At 47.5% G+C, this 26,944-nt stretch overlaps 1 protein-coding gene across 1 annotated transcript; it reads right to left on the bottom strand.

Moving 5' to 3' along the window:
• Positions 1–259: 259 nt before the first annotated feature.
• EFHC1 (EF-hand domain containing 1) lies at positions 260–23,662 on the bottom strand. Its single transcript, XM_071742179.1, has 11 exons — positions 23,479–23,662; positions 15,121–15,342; positions 12,861–13,148; positions 11,071–11,220; positions 8,357–8,549; positions 7,496–7,716; positions 6,561–6,701; positions 5,285–5,498; positions 4,009–4,156; positions 2,684–2,900; positions 260–906 (listed from the first exon to the last, which is right to left on the bottom strand). The coding sequence occupies exons 1-11, from the start codon at positions 23,596–23,598 to the stop codon at positions 796–798; spliced, it is 2,025 nt and encodes a 674-aa protein (XP_071598280.1). The 5' UTR covers positions 23,599–23,662; the 3' UTR covers positions 260–795.
• Between the last annotated feature and the right edge of the window lie 3,282 nt (positions 23,663–26,944).

Genomic DNA, 26,944 nt, shown 5'->3' with positions numbered 1-26,944 from the left:
CCCTTCTCATTGCACCTGCCTGGCAGGCTGATAATTGGCATGAGATGGGTTTAGTGAGTGCCTCAGTCCTAAAAAAAAAACATTCTCCCAAGCTTTTTGATAAAAAATGGAAAGCTGCTGGCAGCAGGTTTGTATACAGACCCATACATAGCTATGTGAGAGCTAAACTCTCCATTTCAAGTAAACCCAGCATCACAGTTCTGTGGTTCCATCCCCCCTCCCTCCCTTTAGTCCGTAGCAATTCCAGACATTGAGGTACTTCTGTTTAAAATAGATTTATTAACACCTTCATAGCAGCCATGCATGACTTGCTTACATTCAAACTAAAAAGAGGGAATATATTGATGGCCATGGCAGGGCTCTTCAGTCTGCTTGCAATGCAAGTAAGAATTCAAAGTGGCAGTTGTGGCTTCTGGAAGGTGAAAAACTTCCTTTCAACTCTCTAAGAGGACTCCTGAGTTGTTATCACTCCAAGCTTCAGAGACTTTTTCTAGTAAGCTTTGCTTTGCTGCATTAAAAAGTTGAGAGATGACCAGGAGAACCTGGCTTTGGTTCTCCAAAGTTTTTTTTCCCTGTAAGTTTCCTTTCAATATCCAGCAGCTGGGAGGTTGAGTTTGGTGGTAGCTAAAAAGGCTGGGAGAGGTTAGGAAGGGAACCAAAATTAACAAAAGTGAGGGTGAAGGTAACTGGGGAGGTAACTGGAGTAACTGGGGAGGGGAGGGAGGGAGTGAAGCAAAGGGGAAGGTTAGAGGGTCCTTTTTGAGGTACACTGTTTTTAAGTCAACTCTAAGAATTTTACTGCTGGTCTTGTGTTGCAACTTCTGGGTGAAGATCACAAGCTGGGAAGGCTCTAAGGAAGTCAAGGTAGTATATCTTGTCTTCTCCACAAGAACACAGCTCAATCAGCTGGGGAGAAAAACAAACAAACACCATAAAGAATTGGAAGAAGGTAAAATATATGTACTTTTAGGGAAAAGTGCCCAGAAGTACTCCTTTTGTGACAGCAGATCTCCTTCCCTTGGGTGGAAGAGGGTACCACCTCAGTAGTTATGAAGCACAGGTAGCCTTGAATGCTTATAGGTGAAATTAATTATGCATGGAGAACAATTTAAATATTTGAGCTCAACCCTGATTACCTCTGAGTTTCACCAGAGTGGCACCAGGTCCACAAAAACCACATCGACTGACACAGAGCACAACAAATCTTTCAGAACACCCCCACCCCCTGTGAAATCTCTGCCAAAAGTGGGCTGGGGGCAGAATATCTGAACAATTCCAGTTTGCTGGGCTTGCTTTGGTGTGTGCAGATAATTAAACTCAGTGACAGCCCTACTAATGAGCCAGTTCTGGTATCCATGCCTGAACTTGCATTGCATTACAGAGCTATGGCCTTGCTTAAAGGGAAGAAAGAAGGCTTTTGTTTCTTAAATTGCAGAACTAATCTCCTTCTGACACCCAGGGAGATGCAAAAGGTCTAATATCAGAGTTCCTTGAAAGAATTCTTCTTCCCCTTGTCACCTGGAGACAAATTTCCAGGGGTTTGCTCTGGTGTGACTGACAACTCTACTCCTCTCCAAACCAGATTATATGTTTAATTTAGAGCTCTGCCACACCTCTGAGGGCTCCCAGCACACTGGTGTTAAGATTTCAAGAGAGAAGAGGTATGTTTTTTCATTTTGAAGTCCTAGGTGAGGATTCAAATGTGGGGATTGAGCCTCAGTTGTCACAGGTTCCCCATATGCTCATGGGTGCATCACTTCATCTCCCATTCTCAGCATGGGAACAAGGTCTGGCACCACAGGGGAAATTCCTCAGGGCAAAATGATGTCTGATGAACATTAGTAAAGCAGAAGCCCTTTATTCAGTTCAAATTCAGACACAAACCCCCATGGCTGTGATGCTCAGGATCAGCTGGTTTAGAAAATGGGGGTTTTTTTAGCAAGGCAAATGCAGCCTCTGCTTTGGAAATTTCTTTAAACTCTGAGTCTGCTTTCATTGGCCACTGACTACTGAATATCACATGATGCTAGGAAAGCATCCTTGCCAGTCACAGTCCTGAAAGCATCCTCCATCCCCACTGCAGGAACTTCTCTTCAGTTTCCCTCTCATTTTCTGCTGTGCAGACTCCATGTGCTCACAGTGCCCACCAAGTCTGTGTTTTAGCTGGGTTAACCAACTGGTCATGATCCTAATTTTTTTTTTTTTTTTTTTTTGGTACAATACCTAGTTCTCAAATTTTCATTTCTTCTTCATCTAAGCTTTCCTCAAGCTGAATCCCAGAGCACCTCAGTGTCACCTCTGCTCAAGCACAGGTTTGCTTAAGTCATGACACACACTCAGTAGGTCTGCAATAGCCCACACCTGATCTTTATCATGACATAAAACCTCTGAGGTGTGAGCCAGCAGGTATTTTCAGGCTTCTCATAAACACCAAGCTGCTCATTTATGGGGTAACCTAAATAACATTTTCTCCCTTTATTCACAGGACAGCAATTATTACCTCCTCCTTTAGGAGACAGGCTGGGTCCAACAGCTCAGAGACCCTTCTGACTGGGATTCTCTTGCCTCTTTTTTGAAGCTTTATAGGGTAGAGCAGCTGTTGGTGTTGCTTGGCAAGGGTTGGTTTGCAGAAGAGCTCTATAGAAGAGGGAACTCAAGATGTACAGCACCCCTTCTTCCTTACCTTGTTAACCAGAGTGGCACTGGTTGGCACACTCAAGTTTTCACAAAGAGAGAAAAATTTTGCTTTGTCCATGATGCCAGAGCCATCCTTGTCACACTGAAGAAATGCCTCCCAAATGTCCCTGTTGTTCAGGTACTTATGGTGTATCAGCTCCCCCTGAACCTGTGCAATTAACTCATCCAGGTCCTGCCTGCTGGTCCCAAGTGTGGGGATGGCACTGTAGAAGAAAGGAAGAAAAGGACTTTATGTAAAACTTCTTGCAGCCTTCTGTGACACTCCTGTGCCTGCTGCCCACCATGGCTGGCCAGACTATATTTTTAATAGATTACAAGCTTTTGGGGTGCTTGGTTTGCATGGAAAACTCATCTCAGCTTCAGCAATGAGGTAAAAGTATTAGGTAGAGCATTTTCCCCATCGTGCACCTTTTGTCTGCAAGTGCTCTGAGACAAGAAGCTTTTCCTTGTGTCCCCCATGAGGTCAATAACAACTCTAATATAACCAAATACAACTCTAATATCAACCAGAGCCCTTGAACTACCATAATTCTGATGCCAAAGTGTCTTGTCAGGCAACAGGCTTGTTACTGGGTCACTGAAAATGGATCCAGACAGCTAAAAAAAAGGATGTGGTCTGGGCTCTGATGGGCTGATAAGCACAGCCAGACCAAATGAAAAAAATAAAAGACTTCACCTACTCTCTGCTGAGCCTACAATGCCCTGGTAGATACTGTTAGCAGCATCTGTTAGAGCTAAGTGCTGTTTTTTAGGAAAAGGTGACTGTGTCCCTTCACCCCAAAGCATCTTGGCTGCTGAGCCAGAGCTGTCCTGCAAGGTTTTGGGGCCAGCAGCAGCCACGATGTTATATTGTACACACATGACCCCTTCTGTATGTGTCCAGACATGTGCTGAGGTGACCTTAGAGCAACCTTCCAATATCTGAAGGGGCTACAAGAAAGCTGGGGGAGGGCTTTGGACATGGGGGGGTAGGGAGAGGACAAGGGAAATGGGTTAAAACTGGAAGAGGGGAGATTGAGGTTGGACATTAGGAAGAAATTCTTTGCTGTGAGGGTGGTGAGGCAGTGGGACAGGTTTCCCAGAGAAGCTGTGGCTGCCCCATCCCTGGCAGTGTCTCAGCCCAGCTTGGAGCACCCTGGGCTGTGGGAGGTGTCCCTGACCATGCAGGGGGTTGGAACTGGATGAGCTTTAAGGTCCCTTCCAACCATTCTATGATTCTCTGATTTTGGGGCTAAACAGCAGGCTGGAAATCCCTTTAGTTGCCACCCCTGAGTCTCATTTAGGTCCCCACCAGCACCCTCTGAAGCCTACCTGCTGTCAGCCTCCTTTACCACCTGCTGCTGGTGAAAATGATCCCTCAGGGACTGCAGCGTTGCCGGGGGGAATCGCTCTGCGTTGCTCTCCATGTACTTAAGCACAAACTCATCAGCACCAACGATGACAAACCTGTGGCCAAACACTGGGGAGGAGGCAGGGGAGGAAAGCAGGGTTACCTTTCAGCAGGAAAAAAGTCACTCCATCATCCAGGAGAGATGTTTCTCTCTTGTGGCTGGGCTCGGGTTTGAGTGAGCTCAGTCCTTGGAGGGAGAACGGTTTTACTGAGTCAGAGTGGATGCAAGAAAAGGAGGGGATTCTGCCCCTCTGCTCCTCTCTGGTGAGAAGCCAGAACCTGGAATTTTGTGTCCAGTTCTGAGGTTCCCAGCACAAGCAGGACATGGAGTCCAGAGGAGGCCACAAAGATGATCAGAGGCTGAAGCAGCTCTGCTATGAGGAGAGGATGAGAGAATTTGGGGTGTTTGGCCTGGAAAAGGCTTCCAGGAGACCTTGGAGCACCTTCCAGTACCTGAAGGGGCTGCAGGAAAGCTGGGGAGGGACTTCAGACAAGGGCCTGGAGGGATGGGATGACAGGGAAATATTTTAAGCTGAAAGAGTGGAGATTTAGGTTAGACATTAGGAAGAAATTCTTTGCTGTGAGGGTGCTGAGCTGGTTGCCCAGGTTTCCCAGAGAAGCTGTGGCTGCCCCATCCCTGGCAGTGTCTCAGCCCAGGTTGGATGGGGCTTGGAGCAACCTGGGCTGGTGGGAGGTGTCCCTGACCATGGCAAGGGGTTGGAACTAGATGAGTTTTGTGGTCCCTTCCAACCCAAACAGAATTCCATTCTGGAATTTTGTGAGTCAGCAGCCACTAAGAGCCAAGGCCCTGTACAGTGCCTACAACTGCCCCCATTAGCCCTGGTGTGTTTCTAATCTTGAGTATTATATTTATTCTCCTTATAGGGCAGATTTCCCTTGCAGGATAGGCCTTTGCTATGGGAAGTCATCTGGCACAGCTTTAACCCTGTGAATCCTGGCAGGTCCCAACTTGCAAGCTGAACACACAGTATGGGGCACGTAGCTCTTCTCCAATCATTGACATCAGCAAGAGTTAGATGAAACTACACCTGGTGATCTGGAAAGCTGACTGTGATGAGAGCCAGAAGGAACAGATCTTTCAAGTGAGGAAAGGTTTTTTTTCTGTGTAATAAATGACATATCAGAGCACCAAAACCCAATGTTCAGAGAGTTTTATCAATCCAGGCTGGATTTTACCTTCAATTGTAGCACCGATGGCAAAGTCTGAGGGCCCATAGTATGTGACATTGTCTGCAGTAGAGCCTGGTTTGGCAACTCTGGTTTTCCTTAAGTATTTGCCTCCAATGATGCCAGAGTTACGGACTCGGGGTTCATAGATGCTGATCATGTCAGTGGAGAGGAAATAAGAGAGGATGAAACGACGCTTTCTGTCCTCGGGGTTTGGTGTTTCCTAGAGGAAAGGTAAAGTGGCTTTGGAAAAGAACATTTGAACCAGTTTTGTTTCCTTGGGTGCTTAGGAGTAAGCAATTCATAAGCAAAATGAAGTATCTCTGTTTCAAAGGTTACTTGCCCTAGTCAGGCTGACAGAAGCAGAATCTGGGCTGCAGTGACCAAGTATGTTCAGTGTTTCCATGGACTGAGTAATCCAAGAGAAAGGAATATCCTATATGGAATGATTCATCAGAGTGACTGGCTCAAAAATTCAGTTTTAAAGTGATATTTCTCATTCTAACAAGCAAGGCTGTTGCTGCTCCCAGCTCTTAGTCACAGGAAGACACTCCCCTGACACACCAGTAAGGTTTCAAACGAAGTGGATCTGAACTTGTCAGCTGTGACCTTTAGGAACTCCTGCACAATAAGGGAAAAAAAATCAGCCTTTACTCACCCAGAATGTTTGGAGAGGCCAGGCAGTGCAGGAAATGCCATTCCTGCTGCTGGATGTGCCAGAGGCTCCTTGCATAAACCAAGTGTAAAGCTGACACAAAGGCCAGGACCCAAAAGCTGTGGTTTTGAGTGGAAAGCAAGCAGCATCCCCAGGGGCTCCCTGCTTTCTGCTCTGCCAGCACAGCTCCTTGCTGTGACCAGGAGTAGCCTGGAGAAGGGCAGGTGCTGGGAGGCAGCAAAAGCAGCAAGCTGATGCTTGTGGCAGGATTTGAAGGCAGGCAGAGGCACTGTGCCCAGCTGTGATGCTGGTTCAGTTTGGGCCATCTGTCACGTGCTGCTGTCAGTAGGAGTTTTTCCATAAATGGCTGTGGTTTTCTAGCATGACTCTTTTGCATTTTCTGGCCTTATTTTATTGTTTTGTTTTGGGTTTTTTTTTTCCCCTTTATACCTTTGCATGTTACTAATTGTCACAGCAAGCCCACAATAACCCAACAGTGGCAGCTTGGGGAACTCCCTTCTCCCACCAGCACAGAAGGGAACTGTCTGACAGCCTTGTCTGAGCAGGCTGTTGCTCTCATCCTGACTTTACCACCAAAGCTGGGACTCTACCATCAAAAAAATCACTCACCAGGACCACCAGGTAACGCAGCACTTTGTGGGCATTCTCAAGCATCTTCACAATATCTTTCTTGGGAGGCTTTGGAAACAGGGAAAAGCAGTTCTGAAGGGAGTCTTCTAGGAAGCCAAAACCATTATAGGGAGGAATGACCTGCATCCAGAACAGATATCAAGTAGAAACAGTTGAAACTAAGATCAAGACAATGTTTGCAAGATAGCTCAGCAGATCCCACCTGTTTGGGAAGAGACCTGTTCCATCCCCAGGTAGCAATAGCTGTGACACCAAGCCCAGTAGAAATAATACCAACCCAGCCATGTGTTGGACCCCTTATTTATAGAAATATTTAAAAGAATTAGGAAAATCTGAAATTCTGGAAGCCAGGTAATTTTTCTGCATAAAGAGGCTATGGATATATTATAACTAAACCATAAATAACTTAAATAACTAAACACAGGAGCTCAATCATTTGTTATTCTGTTAAGCCATTCTCCATCATGTCCCTGGTCTAGGCCAGCAAGCACTCCAAAGCATTCCTTGGCTCAGATTTGGAGGTAACAAGGGCTGTGACCATCCCCAGGAGGCAGCTTGGACTTAGGAATCCTGCTCTGAAGGGTGAGGGAGAGTTTAGTAGTATGAGTACAGCCAGATTGTGCCTTCTCAGCCAAAACCAAACCCTGTTTAATTTTCTGGTGTAGATGTAACCAGAGTTCTTTCTGTCACTATTAGCAAGTGCTTTGTCCTTTCCAGCATTAGAAATCAACAGTTTCAGAGGACTTCCCTTTTTTACACTGATTATGACCATTATTGCCTTGTCTTTTTCTAGTTTCTTGCTCTTCTCTTTAAGCTGAACTTATCTACTGTAGGTTCTTACTAAGCTGAACCTATATTTTACTCTAAGAGTCTATATGACTGCTTCCTTCCCTTTGGCAAATGCTTTGCAGTACCTGTGGAACTTCCTCAGGTGGTTTCTTCTTTATTTCCACTGGCTGGAAGTCTGTAATGCCAAATTTGTCACGATAGAAGTTTCTTGTGAACTCATCACAGTCATAGATGAAGAAGTTGCGTCCCAGGAGGTTGGTGGATTTGCCAACAGCAAAGTCTTTAGCTGTGTACCACTCAAGTACCTCCTGGTCAGAGATCTCCAGAACACAGCTTGGGAAGGTATCTAAGGACAAATCATTCAGGTAGATGTTAACACTTCCTAAGGAATCACAGAATCAGAGGATGTTTAGGTTGGGAGAGACCTCCAAGCTCATCCAGTCCAACCTTTGAGCAACACCAGAATCTAACTACTAAACCATGTCCTTAAGGACCAGGTCCAAATGCCTTTTAAATGCCTCCACCACTGTCCTGGGCCATTCCAATGTCTGAAAACCCTCTCACTGAAAAAAATATTTCCTAATATCCAGCCTAAACCTCCCCTGGTGCAGCTTCCATCCCTTTCCTCTGGTCCTGTCACAGTTCATTAAGGAGAAGGGGCTGTTTCCCTCCTCACTCCAACCTCCCTTGAGGTAGCTGAAGAAAGCTCTAAGGTCTCCTCTCATCCTCCTCTTTTCCAGACTAAGGGAGAAGGGATACAAAAGCAAGCTGTATAAATTCCTCCAGGGAGCTGTTGGTGCTGCTCTCCTGCCACTGCTTCCCATAAGATAAAAAATTTAGTGAACATTAAACCAACTTTTCTTTGACTGCAAACCAACGATATTGGGAGTGTTCTCAGCAAAAATACTTCAGACTTGGAAGTGACACAGACACCAAGCATGTGTCCACCCACCAAGGGACCTTAGCACAGGCCAATCTGAACTTACTTTTGTTGTCCACCAAGGTTTTGGGCAAACGTTGGCGTTTTATCAGCACGGGGAAGGGGTCTCTCCCATCATTTTTCTCGTGGACTTCCCGAACCTCAACTGTGTCATCTGCCAAATAGTAATGGATGATGTAAGGCAGATTCTCCCCAAACATGTTTTTAGTGTCATCCCACGTGGCATAGAAGCGAAGGACCTGGGGTGGAGAAAAAAGAGCCAGAGGAGAACAAGCATGGGTTAGAAGTGCTGATGCTTTGCCCACAGGAAAACCTCCTAAAAGGAAGGTGTAGAGAGGTGGTGTTGGTCTTTTCCCTCAAGTAAAAAGGAAGAGGAAATGACCTCAGGTTGCACCAAGGGAGGTTTGGGTTGGATATTAGGAATGATTTCTTCATGGAAAGGATTCCTGGCCCGGGCTGCCCAGGGCAGTGGTGGAGTCCACATTCCTGGAGGGATTTCAAAGATGTGGTGCTGAGGGACATGATTTGGTGGTGGCTTTGGCAGTGCTGGGTTTACATTTGGACCTGATCATCTGAAAGTTCTTTTCCAACCAAAACAAATCTGTGATTCTATGATTGGAGGCATCTCAGCAATTTTCTCTGCCAGGTGCAGAAGAACCAAGCCTTTGTTCTGTAGGAATTGGGATGGATGGGGTGCTGCTGAGCCCATCAGGAGATGCTGGACAGGTCTGGCTCACCTTGAAAACCACAAGTGGGAAAGAACTGAGACAAGGAACTGAGTTCAGGAAGCATGAGGAAAAAATGGAGGGGTGAGGAAAGTGATTAAAAAGTAGCAGAAAATAATTCCCCAGGAATGAGTAAGGAATTAGTTTTAAGGGGAGTGATTTTTCTAAGCAAACTCAGCACAGCAAGACAGAATTTTGCTTTCTTAAATATATTAAAGGTTTCATGGCCAATTCTTTTTTGCTCTTATGCTGAGGAAGGCAGAGAGGGATGCACGCAGCAGCCCTGAGGCTGTTGCATTCATTGCAGACCTCATCCTAGTGGAAATACCATATTTTAATGCCACAAAAATCAAACTCCTCATGCTGCAATGCTCAGGAGCTCCTCAAGGCACAGCTGCTAAGCAGGCAGCCCCACAGATGCTGCAAGTGGAGCTGACCCAGCACAGGCCTGAGTCACTAAGGCTGAAATGGTAATAAAAAATCAAACAGAAGCTTGCACCCTCCCCTCAAAACAGGGTGACCATAGCCAGGTCACCAGGGTGTCCAGTTCTGGGGTTCCCAGCACAAGGACATGGAGTCCAGAGGAGGCCACAAAGATGAGGCTGGAGCAGCTCTGCTCTGGAGCCAGGTTGAGAATTTGGGTTGTTCAGCCTAGAGAAGGCTCTGGGGAGACCTTAGAGCACCTTCCAGTGCCTGAAGGGGCTCCAGGAAAGCTGGGGAGGGATTTGGACAAGGGCCTGGAGGGATGGGACAAAAGGGAATGGCTTCCTCCTGAAAGAGGGGAGACTGAGATGAGATATTAGGAAGAAATTCTTTGGTGTGAGGGTGGTGAGACCCTGACCCAGGTTGCCCAGAGAAGCTGTGGCTGCCCCATCCCTGGAACTGTTCAATCCCAGGATGGATGGGGCTTGGAGCAACCTGATCCAAGGGAAGGTGTCTGTGCCCACAGCACAGGGGTTGGAATGAGAAGATCTCTTCCAATCCAAACAGTTCTGTGAGTCTATGAAAATGGCAATTGGATAAGAGCCTGACTTGTGCTAACACCCAGCTATGAGCCAGGAACTATTTCATTGATGGGTGGCCAGGGACAACATGCAGAATTCAGGTCATCCTGGCCCTGGTTTATTTTCTAGTACACACATAGGGGTTTTCATATTGCTGCTAGATGAAAAGGAGATCCAGAGAAGCAGGGGGAGAATGTTGGTCAGCTGCAAGCACAGGGGCTGACTCAGTCAGAACAAGTGGCATTTTTGTTGGGCTGAAATTGTCCACTCTGAAATCCATGGTTTTTGGGCAGAGAGGAGTGGATGCAGCACAGAGCTTCCTGTTAGAGCTGCATCTGACCCAGTCTGATGGATTCCCTGGGCAGGTGGCTTATCTCACCCCAGAAGAAAGCAAAAGAGAGATGGAGGATCTAGAGCACAGGCTCTGCAATCCAAAGAGAAGCTGTTCAGAGGGCACAAAGCCCCATAAAGCGAGGAAATATTTTGTTTCTTACTAAAGCCAAGAAAGGAGAAAAACTGGAGTCTATTTGGTGGGGCCTGAGATTTCTTTAGAATTAATACAGCCCACAAAAGACAGGTTTCAGTAACACATATGAAAGATTGAGAGAGTTGGGGTTATTCAGGCTGGAGAGGAGAAGGCTCTGAGGAGACCTTAGTGTGGCCTTCCAGTATCTGAAGGGGCTACAAGAAAGCTGGGGAGGGACTTTTTAGGATGTCCCCCCATAGGACATGGGGGAACGGATTCAAACTAGAGGAGGGGAGGTTTAGATTGGAATTGAGGAAGAAGTTCTTCCCCATGAGGGTGGTGAGACCCTGGCACAGGTTGCCCAGAGAGGTGGGGAAGCCCCATCCATCCCTGGAAGTTTTTAAGGCCAGACTGGAGAGGGCTCTGAGCAACCTGAGATGGTGGGAGGTGTCCCTGTCCCTGGCAGAGGGGTTGGAATGGGATGATCTTAAAGGTCCCTTCCAACCCTAAAAATTCTATGATTCTATGTGGTCTGAAAGGGGGTAATCACCATCAGCTCTCTCACCTGCTTGTCGTAAATCAGAAACTGTTTGAGTTGGTCAAAATCTGACGGGGTGACGTACTTGCGCACGGGCACCTTCCTCGTTTCTGTGTAAGGATCAAAAGGCATTTTCTCTGGAGGGTTCAGCTCAATTCCTTGGCTCTCCAGGAACTCCTAGGAAGGTCATCTGAATTATTAATGCTGTCATGAGTTCTGAAGGGAAAAGACAACTCGAGATTACAGTGATGAGTATTGAGGGAATACTGCGGGTTCATTGCTCCCCAAGCAGCAGGCTGCAGGAATATTTGGTTCTGCTGCAACAGGAAATAAAATAGATGATGACCAAGATGTTTCTGTTTAAGCTTTGCCTGCCCTTGAGTTACTCAGGGCAGTTGTGTCCTCAGAGCTTACTTAAGCACAGATTTCCTTGACCTTAGGGTTTCAGATGGAGCCAACTGTCAGTTGCTCTCACTTATGTAAACCAAAAAGATTCAATGAGTTCACAACTGTGGATGTAGTCAGCCTGAATTTGCAAGAGGCCAAAGGCTCCTCAGTGTGCCAGAGGGTGGAAGTCAATGTTACCCATACTAGGCCCACCAAGACCTTTTGGGCCACCAGGATATGTGTCAGAGTGGCTCCAGTCCATCAGGACAAGTACTTTTCCCACAGGAAGGGGACCATCTGTTTGTTTATAAAGAGGTTTCTTGCTTACCTTGGATGCATCAACAAACTCTAGGGTATTACTTGTGTGCTCACATCAAAACAAGCTCTGAAGTCAATAGACTTTTTCCCTTGGGATATGGCCCATGAAAACACTCAGCCCTGAAAGCACCTGTGCAAACAGCTCCATCAGGCATGTGAGAGCATCCTCACAAGGCAGGTTCACACTTTCAGATTCACAATTTTCTGGTGTGGAGGATACCAGATAATAATAAATACTCTAGTAGCCTTGATATATAGACCCAGGTATCTCATTTCATGTTTTTCATCAACCAGACAAGAGTAACATGAGAATCAGCTCTTTCATTTGATGTCAACTGACTTAAAAGTCATCCAGTTCCAGCAGAGATGGCCCCACATGTTCTTAGCACATATATACCAACAAATTACACATTTCTGGGCACAGAGGGCCACTGGCAAGGCACAGCCTGAAGCTAAACTCTCTCAGCTTCTAGGAAAGGTTGGTTGCACATAAGTCACCTAATGGAAGTGGACCCTGGAGCATTAAAACTCCTGGACAGTTCCTGGGAATTGCTTGAAAGAATAGTAGTTGACCAGAGCTTAAATTATACTGGTAACTATTTGTTGTTGTGTTGTTCTTATTTCATTTACTGGTACAGAAACAGGCAGAAATAGAAAAGCTGAAAATTAATAAGCCTTCCTAGAAAGGTCAATTCATACCACAATTCTCAACCCACAGATCATGACCACCCTTCTGCCTTGGCTTGACTGCATTTCCTTCCCCTGTTCTTAACAGAAGACTGTGAAGTCAGAGAAGAGTTAGGATGAGTAATTTCCTTTTCATAGATGCCCAATGTTTCATCTGATAAACTGTTGTACATGTAGAAATGAGCTTAGCCCAGTTCTGTTCACACAGGAAAAAGCTTAAAATTTGTACCAGAAAGAGCATTTCTAGGAGCAAAGGATGCACTCCCAGCATAAAAACACAGAGCAACTAATATGCCTCCAACAAATCTACCTTGGGTTTTCCATCAATCTAGAGAAAGAATTCTCCCCAGAAAGCAAAAATGAATGATTTCAAGCTTATCTCCTGGGATTTTCTTGTCCAGGTGTCCTTGGTACCAGCAACACACCTGTGTGAAGGGGTCACAGTCGACGATGCGGTAGGTCCTGCCGTAGAAGGTGATGTTCATGCCCCTGTTGAGATCTTTCCAGTGGTAATGTTCCCCTTGGTCATTCTTAGGCACCCGATGACGTCTGAGAAGTTTGCCTTGGAGAAGGCCAGAGTTCTTCACAGCAGGTTCCATGACAGTCATGCTGTCATCTTCCAAATAGTAATAGATCCCCACTTGACGGACCCGGTAATGCTCTTCTGTGGAGAGAGGAACATCTTCCTGGAAATAGGCATCAAACTTCAAAATCTGCCAAAGAAAGAATTTGAACACCATGATTAGTTTATCAAGACAAAGAATTTATTTGTAATGGGTTTTTGGCAATGCAAAATTGCTGGACTGGAATCTATAAACTCATCAAAGCCAGCTGTAACCTGATTTGTGACCAATGACAGAGGCACCACAGGATCCTAGAATCACAGAAGGGTTTGGATTGGAAGGGACCATAAAGATCATCCAGTTCCAACCCTATTGCTATGGGCAGGGACACCTGCCACATGACCAGGTGGTTACAAGTCCCATCCAACCAGGAATATCAATATATTGTTATTATAACTGGGTAAACCAGGCTTTTTCTCACCATGCAGTGAGCTCCTTGCCACATCCAACCTCCAGGGAGGGGGCAGCCACAGCTTCTCTGAGAATCCTATGCCAGGATCTCACCACCCTCACAGCAAGGAATTTCATCCTAATATCTCATCTCAGTCTCCCCTCTTCCAGTTTGAAACCATTCCTCCTCATCCTATCCCTTCATGTCCTTCTCCCCAGCTTTCCCAGAGCCCCTTCAGGCACTGGAAAATGCTCTAAGGTCTCCCTGGAGCTTTCTCTTCTCCAGGTTGAACAACCCCAACTCCTCTGGACTTGCTCCAACACCTCCATGTCCTTCTTATGCTGGAGATTCCAGAACGAGGGCTTTGATCAAGACCTGCCTTTTACAAATTGGGTAAACAGGTGTAAAAAATACAGCCTTTTTCCTACTCATCATTGATAAACTGCTGTTGCAGTGACTGCAAAGTGCTTGGTTACTACCAGTCATTGGGTTTTCTAATATATTTGACATTCTTTATTACTGCCAGCTTTGCAGACCAATCAGGCCTTGCATACCCAGCCTACATCAGCCCAGAGTCATGATGATAAAGCCAATAAGTTCCTACCAGGCAGCAGAAGTGCTTTAAAAGGGACCATGCCTGACCCCAGCAGCGCTGGGGCTCCTGCTGCTACCCTGGCTTGAGCAAAGGGGCAGAGAAGTATCTGACAGCAACTCCTCCATTACTCTGAAGGAATAGAATCACACAACAGTTTGGGTTGGAAGTGACCTTTAAAGGTCACCTAGTCCACCCCCCTGCAGTCAGCAGGGACATCTCCAACCATATCAGGTTGCTCAGAGCCCCATCCAACCTGACCTGGAACGTTTCCAGGGCTTGAGCATCTACCATTTCTCTAGGCAATCTCTTCCAGTGTTTCACCAGTGATTAACACAGCACATCTGTTCCCCAGACTGTCTCACAGATGGGCTGAGGGTTGGCTGCAGACTTCCCCAGCTTGCTGACAGCCTCCCAAACCCCTGCACGACCTCAGGTCTGCTGAGCCCCGCGTGCTCGGTCACGACTGCTCTCTCAGTGGCTGTGGTTGCCCTTGCCAGCTCACAGTCTGGGCCACTGGCACATTTTAAATCAAGGGTCAGCTCAGGACTTGCTCTAAGCAGACACAAAACCACCTCCTTGTGTGATAGGATCCACCAAGATGTAACACAGGAGGAATTAATGGAGCAGCACAGGCTGCAACGCGCCACGGTGACAAACACCAGGACAAACAGACAGATCCCAGTGAACCAGCCTAACAGCGTCCCTCTTGCAGGCTGTCTTTGAGAGTTTTGGCTCAGTCACAATTTGAATCTAGCTTTTGGAAACACAGCCAGCCAGGCTGTGGTTTACAGGGCAACAGTTACAAACTGAAGCTTTTCAGATGCAATCCAACTTCTTTTTCCGACGCCTGCTGGAAAAGCTTTGGCGTAACTCGTGGGGAATGTCTTACATCCTCTACGTATTCTAATCCTCCTCCCCAAGCAAAGAAAGCCTCTTTCAGTCTGGGGTTCAGCTGTCTCTGACTAAGGGCTGTGGCATCTGAAAACCTCCGTACGCTGTCCCATGAAGCCCGGGGCTCGGCTGTTTACGTCTCCGCTCTTGGCCAGCGATATTCCTGGAATAAGCTTCTTTTATACCTTTTTGTCAAAAGCCACGTGTGCTGGAATGAAGTCTGAAGGTGGAGCCCTCTTCTCTGGCCCATAGGTCAGCATGGGTCTGTGGTTGGCTAATTCCTCCAGCTCAGCTTCAGAGAGCTGATTGGCGTAGAGCCGCTCCCCGCCGATCCCCACGGTTGGCAGCCGGGAAAAGGCAAATCCATTTTTGTAACCCAGGGTCTGGGACCGATGAAAAGATGTTTTCTGTGGAAGGAAACCCAGCTGGTGAAATACGACATGCACTCAGTAGACACAGCTACTTGAAAGCACAGAAAAACACTGAAAGAGTATAACATCCAAATACGACGTGCACTCCGTAGACACGGCTACTTGAAAACACAGAAAAACACTGAAAGATTATAACATCCAAATACTACACACACTCAGTAGACAAAGCTACTTGAAAGCACAGAAAAACACTGAAAGAGTATAACATCCAAATACTACACACACTCAGTAGACAAAGCTACTTGAAAGCACAGAAAAACACTGAAAGAGTAAAACATCCAGAAGTTTCCCCCTCCACCCTCAGCTTCAGAGAGCTGACTGGTGTAGAGTTGTTCCCTGCCGACTCCCACGGCTGGCAGTTGGGAAAAGGCAAATCCATTTTTGTAGCCCAGGGTCTGGGACCGATGAAAAGATGTTTTCTGTGGAAGGAAACCCAGCTGGTGAAATACGACATGCACTCAGTAGACACAGCTACTTGAAAGCACAGAAAAACACTGAAAGAGTATAACATCCAAATACGACGCGCACTCCGTAGACACGGCTACTTGAAAGCACAGAAAAACACTGAAAGATTATAACATCCAGAAGTTTCCCCCTCCACCCTCAGCTTCAGAGAGCTGACTGGTGTAGAGCCACTCCCCGCCGATCCCCATGGCTGGCAGTTGGGAAAAGGCAAATCCATTTTTGTAACCCAGGGTCTGGGACCGATGAAAAGATGTTTTCTGTGGAAGGAAACCCAGCTGGTGAAATACGACATGCACTCAGTAGACACAGCTACTTGAAAGCACAGAAAAACACTGAAAGAGTATAACATCCAAATACTACACACACTCAGTAGACAAAGCTACTTGAAAGCACAGCAAAACACTGAAAGAGTAAAACATCCAGAAGTTTCCCCCTCCACCCTCAGCTTCAGAGAGCTGACTGGTGTAGAGTTGTTCCCCACCAATCCCCACGGTTGGCAGCCGGGAAAAGGCAAATCCATTTTTGTAACCCAGGGTCTGGGACTGATGAAAAGATGTTTTCTGTGGAAGGAAACCCAGCTGGTGAAATATGATGTGCACTCAGTAGACACAGCTACTTGGAAGCACAGAAAAACACTGAAAGAGTGTAACATCCAAATACTGCACACACTCAGTAGACACAGCTACTTGAAAGCACAGAAAAACATTGAAAGAGTGTAACATCCAAATACTACACACACTCAGGAGACACAGCTACTTGAAAGCACAGAAAAACACTAAAAACATCGAGAAGTTTTCCCCTCCCCCCCCCAAGCATTTTATTGTAATTTACTGAAGTTATTTACAATCAGATTTTCTCTCAGATCAAAAAGACTGAAAACACAGTAAATGGTTGGAAGGACAAAGCATAAGAATGAACTCAAGATCTTAGCACTGACAGATTGCTCAAGGACTTAAATCACTTCATTTCCCTATTGCCACCATTCTCAGGGCCTAGAAAGGGGTGACAGCACTTTCTCTGCCCTGGTATTTCTCTCACAAACTCTTCATTCCTTACTCTGTGTTTTGGCAGTACCTCACCATGGGACCTGAGTCTTTCTCCCTATAACACCCTGTGCACCCTCTGGCTTTTTCTGTCTCTATTTATTTGGTTAACCCTCTCCTGGGGATGGCAGACACAGGATTTTCTTTGCTAGGCTGAATCAAAGTGTGTCAAGCTTGCAGAAGTGCAATGATGAAACACATCAAAGCACATTTTCACCACCTCCTCAACCCATACAAGGGTCACACATTAAATAACCACAACCTCAGTGTCAGACCTTACAGCAGATTAAGAAGCCTGGTAAGATGAGAATTCTATTTATGTGAGCACTGTATGGTGCTCACATATAGGACAAGATATTCACCTTATATGACCAGAGGATTCACCTGATATTTTTTGTTTTGAGCTTCTTGGAAACTTTTGTCTTTGCTGCCCCCCTGAATGCCAGTCACTGAGCCATTCTTCATGCCAAATAATTATCCAGATGGCTGTCCTGGATGGGGCCAGGATAAAGGGGATTTTCTGTCTTGTACTTTTGCTTCCAGCTCAGTCTCTTGTCAGGAGCTGCACTTGCTGAAATGAACAGCAAGTTTCTCAGGCAGTGGCTGCTGCTGGAACTGATCCCACTCCATGGTTATAGTTACAGCTGGAGAATGGGCTGCAGAACCAGGGAACTGCTCAGCTCTGAGCAACATTTTGCCCTCCAGAAGGAGAAAAGGAGTAAAAAGGTCCCACCTGAAACCCTCCCTTTGGGAGGAACAGACAAGATAAATGACCAAAATTGACCAAACAGAGTATTCCATCCCATACACCTCATACTCAGGATAAATTTGAGAGATCACCAGGGTCAAACCCCTTCCTGCTTCCCTTCCTTCACCCATTCCCTGTTTGCTTCAGCATCCTGGGAGGATTCCATCCCTTCCTCTGCCTGTGCTCCTGATCCATGCCAGCCTGAATCTGTGTGTTCCTGCCTCCAGCTCCCAACTGCTGCTGACCCCAGGATTCCAGCCTGGACTTTCCCAGGGCTGCCCTGCAGCCTCAGTGGGGATGGGAGAGTTATTGGGGGAAAGGGGGGAGGAACATGGTATCCATTTTCCTGCATATTTGTATAGATTTAGTCATTTTTCCTATTTATCATTACTGTTCTATTAAAGCTGTGTAGTTTAGTTTCCAACCCATAAGTCTCTCTCCTTTCTTTATCAGGGAGGGGGATTAATATAGAGCATCTGTTATTTGGTTTAATTGCCAGGCCAGTGTTAAACCCTGACAATGGCACAGGAATATTCCTGCTTTGCTTAAGGACACAGAACAAGAAAAGATCTGTGTCCCAGTCCTGTTCTTCACTGCTGAAGATCTGGAGTGACACCAGGCTACTCAACAGCCCATCACACCTGGTACCTCACCTCCAATCCTGAGAGCACTGGAAATAACACTTTCCTGGGCTGGTCCCACTGGGCTTCTAGCCCTTGATGCTCCCAGGAAAGCAGGAGAAATTCTGAGTCCTTAATAATAAAATCCCTGAGTTTACCATGAGTTTTGCCAAGTAAAACAGTCGTACACATTTGTAGCACTGAATAGGATTCAGCTCCTTCTCAACCTCAGGCATGTGAACCACTTCTTCTCTACCCTCTCCCTCACTCCTCATGGTTAAGCCTCTAATCTTATTTATACCTTCAAGGCCCCACTTGAATTTCACATAATTGCCTCTTTTCCCTTTAAATTGGGACTATGGATCTTGCAATGCTGTGGATAGAGGAGTTAGGAAAACAAAAGGTGAAAAAAAAAAGGCATGTTAACAGAATCTCTTACAAAGAGGAGCTCAGCCACAGAGCTGCCATTTTTTCCCTGTGAAATAGATACCAAGAGAAAGCTCTGGGAAAAAATATTCAAGGCAATCCAAGAAGTTTGTCTTTAAATTGGGCAGCACCAGTGTTTGTCAGAAGGGCAGAGGCTTACAGCTGGCTGAAGGAAACAGCCCAAACACAACACCCAAAGTCAATAGGTTCTGCCAAGGGAGCATGGGTGCCAGATGACATCCCACAGGCTCAGGTGACTCATGGAAATTTAAAAGGGAAAACCCAGAATGTAAACTCCTAATCTCAGGTGCTTCCAGTTAATATCTGAAAAAAAATTCACTGAATTAAGTCCTTTTTTTTTTTTTTTTTCCTCAAGTCTGTAATGCTCTGTAATGTGCATAGCAGATTTCCAACCTTTTATAAATGTAACAATATAAAATTTAAAAATATAAATTTATATAAAAATATACATTTGGAAATAAGATAAAATTTATAAATATAAAAATGATACTAAGGATATAATACTACTAAAGGGATAATAACCCTGAGGTAACCTTTACTACTGGATGACTAAGAGTATTTGATATGAATAAACTTCTCCACTCACTGGTGAAGAACTCAGCCTTACAAAAGACTTTGCCTCTTCATTCTGGAAGGCACCACTAAGACTTGAACAGTGCCAAATTAACCCTTGGGCAATGCTAATCCACACACAAGGATAAAGTGAAAAAAGAGCATCCTGTTTAGGAATAATAGAGGGAAAATGGGCTCCCAGAAAAGCATCCAGAATGATCTGGACTGGGTTTCCCAAACCCCATCAGGACACATCATGTCAAGAACACATCTGCCAAATGTCTGAGACCATCACTGGGCTAAGAACTATAGGACAATATCTTCCTAGAGGAGCACCAGTGTTGTTAAAATCCTTTTGGAGTCACTGCCCACTCCACCTGAGGAGCAATCAAAAGCTGCAGGAATTACTAAGCAGAACAGGAGCCAGCAGTGTGCCCAGGTGGCCAAGAAGGCCAATGGCATCCTGGGCTGGCTCAGGAAGAGCGTGGCCAGCAGGTCCAGGGAAGGGATTCTGCCCCTGTGCTCAGCCCTGGGGAGGCCACAGCTTGAGTCCTGTGTCCAGTTCTGGGCCCCTCAGCTCAGGAAGGAGATTGAGGTGCTGGAGCAGGTCCAGAGAAGAGCAAGGAGGCTGTGAAGGGATCCAGCACAAGTGCTGTGAGGAAGGGCTGAGGGAGCTGGGGGTGTTGAGGCTGGAGAAGAGGAGGCTCAGGGGAGACCTCATCACTCTCTGCAACTCCCTGAAAGGAGGTTGGAGCCAGGGGGGGGTTGGGCTCTTTTCCCAGGCAACTCTCAGCAAGACAAGAGGGCACAAGAGGTCTCAAGTTGTGCCAGGGGAGGTTTAGGTTGGACATGAGAAAGAATTTCTTTCTGGAGAGGGTGATCAGGCATTGGAATGGGCTGCCCAGGGAAGGGGTGGATTCTCCATCCCTGGAGATATTTCAAAAGAGCCTGGATGTGGCACTCAGTGCCATGGGCTGGGAACCACGGGGGGAGTGGATCAAGGGTTGGACTTGGTGATCTCTGAGCTCCTTTCCAACCCAGCTGATTTCTATGATTCTATGATACTATTGTAAGGTTACTCAGGAAATACTGGAGTCTCCCCTAGAAATACCAGGAGCAGGTGGCAGGAGATGGAAGGGCAGCTTTCCTCTTTTAGGAGAATAAGCATTCCTGTTGGGACATCAAAGAAGGATGAGGTCTGGGCTCTGTGAGTGATATGGCAAGAGAAGAGTGGACTGACCTGACCTGACCTCCAGCAGGGCTCCCCATCACTTCTAAAAGATTTCCCAGTGGATTGGGAAGAGATTCCCTTATGTAGAGCAGAATCTAGGGGATGTATCAGGAAGCCATTGAAGTGCTTATTCTGGAGGTGTAAGTTTGCAATGGGAATATCAAGGACAAAAGAATAGTGTCCCAAGGCATGTCTCTTTTTTTTTTTCTTTTTTCTGTGCAGTAGAGCAGGTCCCACACCAAATGTTCACATGGAAGTACACGAGGTTCCTTATCCTGCAATCCCAGAGCACACTGGGCCTGTTCTCCTGACACTGGGCAAGAGATGGCTGAATTTGGGCCAGTGTGTGCCCAGGTGGCCAAGAAAGCCAACAGCACCCTGGCTTGTCCCAGCAATAGTTTGGCAGCAGGACTGGGACAAGAAGCATCCCCCTGTGCTCAGCATCTGGAATCCTGGGGTCAGTTTTGGGGCTCCCCAGGAGAAGAAGAACACGGGGGGAGTGGGTCCTGAGAAGGGTAACAGAGCTGGGGAAGGATCTGGAGCACAAATCCTTTAAGGAATAGCTGAGGAAACTTGGGGTGCTCAGCCTGGAGCAAAGGAGGGTGAGGGGGAGACCTTCTGGCTCTCTACAACTGCTTGAAAGGAGGATGGAGCCAGAGGGGCTCAGGCTCTTCTCCCAAGGAATAAGCAATGGGACAAAAGGAAATGGCCTCAAGTTGCACCAGGGGAGCTTGAAATTGGATATTAAGAATAATTCCTTCTCTGAAAGGGTTGTCAGGGCCTGGCCCAGGCTGCCCAGGGCAGGGCTGGAGTCCCCATCCCAGGAGGGATTTCAAAGCCCTGGAGATGTGGTGCTGAGGGACATGGGGCAGTGGTGGCCTTGGCAGTGCTGGGTTAATGGTTGGACCTGATCATCTTAAAGGTTTTTTCCAGCTTAAATGATTCCATGAGAATGCAACTTGGAGGCACTGGGAGAGGGCAGGAGGAAGAAGGGGCCTCACTTGGAATACTGAGCATTATGGAAATAGAGGAGCCTGTTCCAAGGGATATAAAGATCCAGGGAAATGTCAGACGTGCCCTGACAAAAATCAGAGAGTGTTGCTTCTGAGAGGAGCAGTCAGGGCATTGGTTTCTCAAAATGGACAGCAGTAACATCGAGTTGAAGTTGAGCAATGGTGTCAAGGACTCAGGATACTGATTCCCCAGGGAGAGGGAAAAGAAGGAAGAGCAGAGCTTCCAGCTGCTCTGAAACAGTTCTGGAAGGAACTCAGGGAGTATCAGTTCTGGAAGGAACTCAGGGAGTATCAGTTCTGGAAGGAACTCAGGGAGTATCAGTTCTCATCTGTGGCTCTGCTTCCTCAGAAGGATACTGGGAAGGATTTGGTGCTATCAGATCCTCAGCATGTGGGATGTTGGGAATGGGGAAAAGGAGAGGCTGCTTCCTCATTTAGGGATCAGTTGATGTACTGAGGATCTCAAACTTCTTCCAAGGAACCTGGGGGCAGCTAGGAGGGCCTCACTTTTTTTTTTTTCCTGAAGGCTGTGGTGGTGTCTGTTGTGTGGGGGGTTACCAGTTCAGGTTCTCAGGTTTCATTAGTTCCCTATGGATTATCAGGCATTCAGCTCATCAGGTGATGCCAAGAAAATATTTGTGGAAGTATCAGAGCTCTGGAGGGGATGGTATCAGGAGAGTATTTGTTGCCCAGGAGATTGGTTCTTATCCCTCAAGTGATTTGGGGTGATATGAGGTGTTTTTAAGGGTCCTGGTTCAGGGCAGTATCAGAATAAGCAGCAGGATCAGGACACATCCCTCTGGGAAAACTGAGATGGTTCAGAGAAACAGGAGTTTCCCTGGGGGAATCAGGTTGCAAGAATGTAAAATGAATATGGGGATGTTCCTTCCCTTGGGGCACAACCTGAACTGGCAGGGGGGGGGCTATGAGATGGATTGAGGAGTGCTGAAGCTCCATGGGATGAGTTTGCAGATAGCAGGACATATTTCAGGGCATATCAGATGCCTACAAGGTGCAATGGGTTCCTTGAGGACAAACCTAGGAGCACCAAGTCCCCTGGAGGGTGGGCAGTGCCCTGACAACACACATTAAATTACGTTGGGAGAATTTAGGGAGTAGCAGCCCTGCTGTGGGTGGGGTCAGGGAATACCAGGGGTATTCAGCGAGTTCAGGTCCCCCAGAAGTGACCTTAACAGATATTCATTGGTTTTGGGAAACACCAGGTCCTCTGAGGGAGAGTTCAGTGTGTATCAGGTCTTCTGGGGAACACCAAATGAGTTTTCAGGGCATTAGGTCCCCTGGGGATCACTTCACAAGGCACCCTGAAGGGCATCTGTGAGGAGTTTGAGGGGTCCCAGGATATGGTTTCACAGGACACTAAGTTCCCTCAGGGATATTGAATGAATTTAGGAGGTCCCAGGTGTCCTAAGAAACTGAGAGGGTGGCCTGAATGAACAGCAGGTTCCCTGGGGATGGATTCAGGATGTAACTTGTTCTCTAGAGGGATATTATGGAATGACAGAATCATAAAAATGTCTGTGTGGGAAGGGACCTTAAAAATAATCCAGTCTCAACCCCTCTGCCACGAGCAGGGACACCTCCCACTATTCCAGGGTGCTCCAAGCCCCATCCAACCTGGGCTGAGACACTGCCAGGGATGGGGCAGCCACAGCTTCTCTGGGAAACCTGGGCCGAGGTCTCACCACCCTCAAATTAAAGAATTCCTTCCTCACATCTCATCCCAATCTCCCCTCTTCCCTCTTGAAACCATTCCCCAACATCCCATCACTCCATGCCCTTGTCCAAAGTCCCTCCCCAGCTTTCCTGCAGCTCCTTCAGCTACAATTCTCCTGGGGAGTTAGAGGAGACTGTCAGAGAGTACCACATTCCTCTTGGGAACCAACAGGGAGTCCCAGGTCCCCCGGCAGAACCACACAGGGTGCAGGCCCGGTTCTCAGGGAAGGCGGGGGGGGGGAATATTCGGCCATGCCGCTCCGAGTTTGGGGCTGCCCCGGTGTGAAGGGGGTGATGGGCTCCCCGGCAGGCTCACCAGGAGGTCCCTGAAGCTGTAGCCCGGGAGGAAGGGCAGTCCGGGCAGCGGTTCCGAGCTCATGGCGGCGACTGCAGCGCTCCCTGCCCCGACGCCGTCTCCATGGCAACCGCCGGGCGGGGGCTCCCTGCGCAGGCGCGGGAAGCGAGCGTTGCGCATGCGCACTGCGCCGGGCCGCGCCGGGGGTTGCCATGGCAACGGGTGTAGGGCAACCCCCGGCAAGCGGGGAAAGGGCCGCTTCGGGAAGGCCTCAATCCCGATCCGTGTGGAAAAAAAAGAGGCGCGGGAGTTCTGGAAAGCATTAGTGTGGTGTTCCTAAAGATTTAAACGCCCTTCGCCCTCCTCCGGTCTTTGCAGCCGCCATGTTGTTCCTCCTCCCCCACTCCTCCCCGCCCAGCTGCGGCCTTTTCAGCATCCCCACAGCTCCCCACCCCCCCCCCCCCGGTCACCCGTTGGGCGCAGCTGGGTTACGGACGTGCTGTTAAAATATTTTAATTTTTTATTTTTGGCCGCCGGAATGGGTGTTGGCATTCAGGCCGCCTTTGGGGAGTTTCCCTGGGCAGGGAGAGGAGGAGCCGTGGAGGGGCCGAACCCCCACCGGGTTTATTTTTACTGGGGGAGTGAATTGTGTTTATGTGTAACAGAGTGGGTATTAACTTTGAAACTGTGGCTTCTTTCCACTGACGCCGTTCCTCTTTTCTAAACACCATTTTTATCTCTTTCTGAAGGCAGCAGCAAAAACAAGAAGAAGGGGGGGAGGAACCATCAAGGAAAAAAAAGAAAAAGCCACCCCCAAAATATAGGAGATAGGGAAGAGCAGCACGGAGAAGAAAAGGGTTTTTCTGTCCTTCCGTCGGCATCTTTATCAGCAGTGCCCAAGAGAGCCCGGGCTGGGATTCAAGGGCAAAGCAGCAGCAGCCGAGGGGTTTGTGAGCAGAAAGAAAAAGAAGCCAGACTGACTGTCTGAACATGGTGTGGGAGAGAGAAGAAAGGCAGCTGCTGGGAGATAAAGAAGGAGCCTGAGGAGTTTAGAAAGGAAAATAACAGACTGAAGGCCAAGAAGGGTTGAAAGGGATCTGCAAGACAGCAATGGGACTGCTGACTGGCAGTCAGGTGCGGGCTCCAGAGCTGTCTCCTCTGATTCCTCCTCCTGTGGTATCCGAGCACAGTTTAGGAGGTTTCCTGAATTTAGCAAGGGCCACGATAGAGTCACAGAATCACAGAAAGTTAAGGGTTGGAAAGGACCTTGAGAGATCATCGAGTCCAAGCCCCCTGCCAGAGCAGGGTCACCCAGTGTAGGTCACACAGGAACAGATCCAGGTGGGGTTTGAACGTCTCCAGAACCTCCCTGGGCAGCCTGAGCCAGGGTTCTGTCACCTTCACAGTGAAAAAGCTTTTTCTTAAGTTTACACAGAACCTCCTGTGCTCCAACTTGCACCCCTTGCCCCTTCTCCTATCCTTGGACATCACAGAGAAGAGCCTGGCTCCATCCTCCTTCCTCAGAGACCACTCAGAACCCCTCTTTTCTTCCTCAGAGAAGGAAATTTTGCTCCTTGGGCTGTGGCTCATCCTCCAGAGGGTTGACAGCAACTTTTAAGAAGGCTTTAACAATCTTTTAACAAGGGGCAGACTGCCCCTGTGCACAGCTTGCTGTGGGGCAGGAGTGGGGAATTAAAGCCTGAGTGGGGAATTAAAGCCTGGGGTTTCACAAAGTTGGATCTTAGGCTCTGGATATGAGCAGGGACAGGATGGGGAGACTGTGGTCCCACTACATTCCTCCTGTTAAAGGAGATGAGAATGCAGGAAGAAACATTAAGGAAATTCATAGCAGAAGGTGGTACTTTGTTAGGAAGAGTGACCGTAAGGCAGGAAAGAGAAGAAATGGGGAATAAGGAATTGAAGTGGAACTCAGAACATCTGGATTCAGCATGATTTTTGTCATCAATTTCTGCACAGGGTCTCTTAAAATCCTCAGAAGCCCAGGTGTGTTGGCAGCAGCCTGAAATTTGCTGAGTATCCACACATCAAGTGAAATATTAAGGGACTGAGAGATCAAGCTGATCTCCCACACCATTCTCTACACTCCTTTGTCATCATATCCAGCATTTGTCTGTCTGACCAACAGACCCTGATGAAGCAAAACAACCATGGGTGTTTTTTTCCTTTCTCCCATTTTTCAGCTCCCAAGGGCCAAATATTTGATACAGGGGCATTAGAAAGGATACTGGTAGAGTGAATTTAGTGCTTTTCATAGCAGGAGGAAGTACTCTGGATTGAGAATGGGTCTTACCTCCAGCCAGAATACAGCAAAGATCTACAGGATAACAGAGAAACCACCACTGGGAACAGAATTCAAGAAGCAGTAGGGTGCTTAAAGCCTTAAACTTCAGGCATCTTCAGGTCTTTTTTTTTCCAGGGCTGCCAAGGCTGTGCTTCTCTTTCTGGAGTCAACAGGAGCAGCAGGTAACACTGGGAAGTATTTTTCCCCATTCTTAGTCCCTGAGACTTAATAAAACTAAGAAGGAAACTTTTTACCTGGAGCTCTTGGCTAATGCTCTGCCTCAGCCCACATCACCAGTGAGCTGCAAGGACAGGACCAGGTAAGGATTGCCAGTGGGTAAAGAACTTCTGTGGGAACTTGCTGCTGCAATACTCATTGCTTAAAGTACAAATCATTACCTTCTCTGGCATTCTTTCCTCTCTGGCTGCTGACATGTGAAATGACTGAAAGAAAATGCCTCTTTCCTCTGATTGGGAAGCTCTTTTTGTGCTTGGTGTCAAGTGCTTCAGGTTGGTCTGTTCCCTGTTTTGGTCATAACCACCTCTGGCTTTTCCTACACTAAGGATGTGTGTAACAGGCATGTAGTGAACGTGTTCCCTAAAAACCAGAGAGACTTGGAGTATTTGGGGGTGGTGGAGCAAAAGCTCAACATGAGCCCTCAGTGTATGCTTGGAGCCCAGAACCCAACCATGTCCTGGGCTGCAGCAAAAGAAGCACAGACAGGGGTCCAGGGAGGGGATTCTCCCCCTCTGCTCTGCTCTGCTGAGACCCCACCTGGAGTTGTGTGTCCAGTTCTGGAGTCCCCAACATCAGAAGGACACAGAGCTCCTGGAAGGTGTCCAGAGCAGAGCCACTCAAATGCTCAGAGGGCTGAGCACCTCCCTGGGAAGCCAGGCTGAGGGCTTGGGGTTGTTCAGCCTGGAGAAGAGGAGGCTCCCAGGTGAGCTCAGAGCAACCTTCCAATATCTGAAGGGGCTCCAAGAAAGCTGGGGGAGGGCTTTGGACACAGGGGGGGTAGGGAGAGGACAAGGGAAATGGGTTAAAACTGGAAGAGGGGAGATTGAGGTTGGAGATGAGGAAGAAATTCTTGAATTTGAGGGTGGTGAGACACTGGCCCAGGTTTCCCAG

The sequence above is a fragment of the Heliangelus exortis genome, chromosome 3 (assembly GCF_036169615.1).
Source record: "Heliangelus exortis chromosome 3, bHelExo1.hap1, whole genome shotgun sequence".
NCBI lineage: Eukaryota > Metazoa > Chordata > Aves > Apodiformes > Trochilidae > Heliangelus > Heliangelus exortis.
This window is presented reverse-complemented; position numbering and strand designations above follow the sequence as displayed.

Excerpts from the sequence above, each read along its gene's own strand:
- EFHC1 (XM_071742179.1), bottom strand. The coding sequence starts at position 23,598 with ATGAGCTCGGAACCGCTGCCCGGACTGCCCTTCCTCCCGGGCTACAGC. Across the intron at positions 2,901-4,008 it reads GTAAAGGAGGCTGACAGCAG|TGCCATCCCCACACTTGGGA; the intron begins GTAGGCTTCAGA and ends TTTCTTCTACAG. Across the intron at positions 907-2,683 it reads GTGCCACTCTGGTTAACAAG|CTGATTGAGCTGTGTTCTTG; the intron begins GTAAGGAAGAAG and ends TTTTCTCCCCAG.